This window comes from Miscanthus floridulus, chromosome 1 (assembly GCF_019320115.1).
Source record: "Miscanthus floridulus cultivar M001 chromosome 1, ASM1932011v1, whole genome shotgun sequence".
NCBI lineage: Eukaryota > Viridiplantae > Streptophyta > Magnoliopsida > Poales > Poaceae > Miscanthus > Miscanthus floridulus.
In genome coordinates, this window is record NC_089580.1 from 163,762,154 (window position 1) to 163,766,093 (window position 3,940).

Consider the following 3,940-nt stretch of genomic DNA (forward strand, 5'->3'; position numbering starts at 1 on the left):
GTCTTTTGAGATTTAAACTTTTGAATTTTTTAAACTATCCTGTAGATCACCACAAGATCTAGAATTTTGAAGTCAAAACTTTTTTTCATTTGAAATCATTTATTGTCTCATAATATTCTATTCAAGATTATGAAATGTTCATTACAGAGTGATGGAATCTTATAAATATTCACAAATGAACATGTAGTGCAGTGGTAGGAAGAAGCTATTGGTAATTAGGGTCATGAGTTCAAATCTTATGTCAAACATATTTTTCAAGAAAAATGGATTTTCATTTTTTTTTAATTTCCAATTTCCCGATTTATATCAAACATATTTTTTAAAATTTTGGATTTGCATGCGTACTGGATGGGAGAGGGGTTGTCACGTCGTGGTCTTATATGCTTTGTGTCCTATTTGTAAAAGAATTGTGAGGCGGACCGACACAAAAGATTTGATTGCTTAGCTGGTTATTGGGTAACAAGGCGTGGCCTCGCGGGAGGTTCCAGGTTCGAACCGGAAATGCTATTTTTTTTTTTGTCGTAATTAGCATTATGCAGCTTCAAACAGTTAGTAATCGTTGCCACATTCTACCTTGCAATGAATAAATTATGTGTTACTGTGTATCCCTTGCTAAGGGCATGCTTGGAACGAAGAAATCCAAATCACAGGAATAGGAAAAAAACACAGAAATAAGGTACGATGAAAACTTTTAAGAGAAAACCAAAGGCCCAGATAGATGTTTCTTTTCTTGTGAAAGTTTGAAGATGGTACAGTATTTTGGAGGAAAGGAATTAGAGTTTTTCTTTGTTCCAAACATTCCTCTCATCTTCCTTTCCTCTGTTTTTGTTTCCTCCACTTTTCCTTAAAAAATCCTTTGGGCCAGGCCAACTCCGGCGAAAACAAGAGCACGCATGCCGCGGCACGTCAACAGTAAACCGAGTCAGGCACGCACAGGCCTCCCCCACGTTCAGTGTTTCCCACCAAACAGTAACACACAGAGGGAACTCCAGGTCCGACCAAACATTCACGGAAGATAGATAACGCACAAATCTCTACTACTAGCTAGTACAAACTACTCAAGGCCTCATTTAGATTGCAAGTTTTTTCACTCTCTCTTCGTCACATTAAATCTTTGGACACATGCATGAAGTATTAAATGTAGATAAAAAAAACTAATTACACAGTTTGATTGTAAATTACGAGACGAATCTTTTGAGCCTAGTTAGACCATGATTAGACAATAATTGTCAAATACAAACGAAGTGCTACAGTGCCAAATAATGATTCCTAACCCACTCTAAACAAGGCCCAAGACTCAAAGAGCGGCTCAATTCAATTACTTGCCGTAATAACTTATGTGCTCTTCTCGCTATCTCCACGCACCCGTGAACCCGCAAATCATAGAGATGCGAGTGAAAAAGAGCGGGCAGGTCAGGTAGGTTTGAACTCTCTCCTACTACACTCCTACTTGCCGGATTACTCGCTCCTCTCTTAAATCACTGGCGTTTAATCATTTCTGCAAGCTTAAATGAGAGATCCATCTGCTGTACGTGCTCATCAGGTACGTTCTTGAAAAAAAAAGAGAGAGAGATCGAGATCGATCTGTTTGCCGTCCCTTCGCCGATCGATGGGCGAGCTCTCTGTTCGCTAGCGCCGGCGCTGGTGCGGCCGTTTCGCGGCCGTCCTTTGCCTGTGCGCGACCTTCTGCAAACCAGGTACGGTGCATGCTCATCATCAGCCCATGTGCACCCGCCAAGGAGCTAGCACAGTACAACACACGCGCATATATAGCTCGTCAACTGATAGTTACCATCTAGTTATAAGTAGTTAACGCGTCAAAGTCTATCACGTGTTCATGTCTAGATCCCGCATGGCATGCAGATGATCTCCCGATGGATCCACTGCCGAACTTGCTGCCGACGAGGTCGCTGCAGTGCTTCGAGGACCAACAGGTAAGCTACTAAGTACAAGGCCTCAGGCCTGTGATGTGATGCCGTGTCGTCGTCACGCACCAGCTCTCCGTGTCGTCGTCACGCACCTGTGTGCTCTGTTGACCCCGTGACGTGCTTGAGCGCATGCTGCATGCCCGCAGGTGTACAGCTGCTGCGAGGGCGCCTACAGGCTGAACCCATCGGGAATCATCGCCGTTCCCATCGGGGCGGTGGACTACTACTGCGGCGGCGCGTGCGTGGTGGAGACGGAGGACGTGCTCAACTGCGTGGCCAGCGCCCTGGACGGCTTCGCCTTCTACAGCGGGGCCTCCGTGGAGGACGTGATATACGCACTCCGGCGGGGCTGCAGTCACACCGCCAGAAGAGGTCTCCTCCCCCCCAAGCTTCTCGGTTCATCTCTCTAGCTAGGCCTAGTACCAGCCCAGATCTAGCTTGGGATCGAGACTACTACTGACATGCTCGTGTTCGTGTGTCTGCGCAGGCGACTTCAACGATTTGGAGCCGCATCTGGGAGACTACCCTGACATCTATGGTGACGACGAAAGCAGCTTTGGCAGCAAGGTTGCAGCTCCTCTGAGGTTGCTCGCGTTTCTTGGCGGTGCGGGGCTGTTCCTCCTTGGTCCTTGAATCTTCAAACAAAAAATCTACTAGAAGGACAGAAACTTGACATAGAAGTCCTTCATGATCTTGTTATTCATCATATATTGGTGTAATACAGTAACCCCATTTCTTGAGCACACAATATGTACCGGTGACTCCAAGATCGCACTGCTTGCAACAATTGCAAACAAAATGGCTCCATCTCTCTCTACGCGAACCATCAACATCATAACTAACAACTTGGATAGAAGCAGTGTCAAAAAGAGAAGGATCATGATGAGCACTTTGGCGGCCATCCATCTCACGGGTAGTAGCATCATGACAACAAACCTCTTGATCAAATTCTTCATGATGACCGGCGAACTCAAGATGCTCTAGGCGGTCATGCACTTGGTGCCTGTTTAGTTCTCAAAATTTTGTAAATTTTTTTAAGATTTTTCGTCATATCGAATCTTTGGACGCATGCATGAAGCATTAAATATAAATAAAAAATAAAACTAATTACACAGTTTAGACAAAATTCACGAGACGAATCTTTTAAGCCTAATTAAATTATGATTGGACACTAATTGCCAAATAACAACGAAAATGCTACAGTACCATTTTCCAAAAAAAATCGCCAACTAAACAAGGCCTTGGCAAATTTGTTCTCCCAAACCTTCAAGGATCACATCATAGTGACCGGGCTCTGTTGGTTGACGTTGTCGTTGCTGGAATTCGCTTGATGGCATCAACAACCAGCCATCTGAATACCAAATGATAAGGATCGACTAGCGGAAGGGTATGCGATGGTGGATTAGATAAAAAAAACTAGAATCACTCGGAGAACACTCAACAAGATCAACTAGCACATAAGGTTACTCTACCTGTTTTTGAACTAGGATAATTCAGATATCACTCGACGAGATCAAGTAGCACCAGAGGTTACTCTACAGGTTTCTCAAAGAAGGGCCATGCTCAATTCTCACAATTATCGAATCCCAAGTCTCTTCAAGTGATAGAATACATGGATCATTTATACTAGGAACATTCATCCTAGTTGAGTATGAACATAAGCATAAGTAAAAGCAAGAGGAAGATCATATTGGTAGAGAAATTGAAGAGTCATCGGTATCTCCCGTAGCCACCACTACCGGAGACGGCTTCTTTGTCGAGTGTTTTTTATCGGGTGCTCGACAAAGAGGCTATTTGCCGAATGTCAGGGAGAAAGCACTCGGCAAACAACTGGCACTTGGCAAAGAGGTGGTTTGCCGAGTGCCGAGCACTCGGCAAACAATAACACTCGGCAAAGACTAGGTTTGCCGAGTGTCGGGCACTCGGCAAACCAGAACACTCGGTAAAGGGCCGTCGCCGCTAACGGTCGGCAGCCGCCGTTAACCCTTTGCCGAGTGTCTTCTCCTGACACT

General features: G+C 44.8%; 1 protein-coding gene across 1 annotated transcript; it reads left to right on the plus strand.

Moving 5' to 3' along the window:
- Nucleotides 1-1,403: 1,403 nt before the first annotated feature.
- On the plus strand, nucleotides 1,404-2,673 carry LOC136500417 (uncharacterized). Its single transcript, XM_066495764.1, has 4 exons — nucleotides 1,404-1,697; nucleotides 1,864-1,934; nucleotides 2,075-2,300; nucleotides 2,416-2,673. Exons 2-4 carry the CDS (start codon nucleotides 1,875-1,877, stop codon nucleotides 2,559-2,561), a joined length of 432 nt encoding a protein of 143 aa, XP_066351861.1. The 5' UTR covers nucleotides 1,404-1,697; nucleotides 1,864-1,874; the 3' UTR covers nucleotides 2,562-2,673.
- The last annotated feature ends 1,267 nt before the right edge of the window (nucleotides 2,674-3,940 follow it).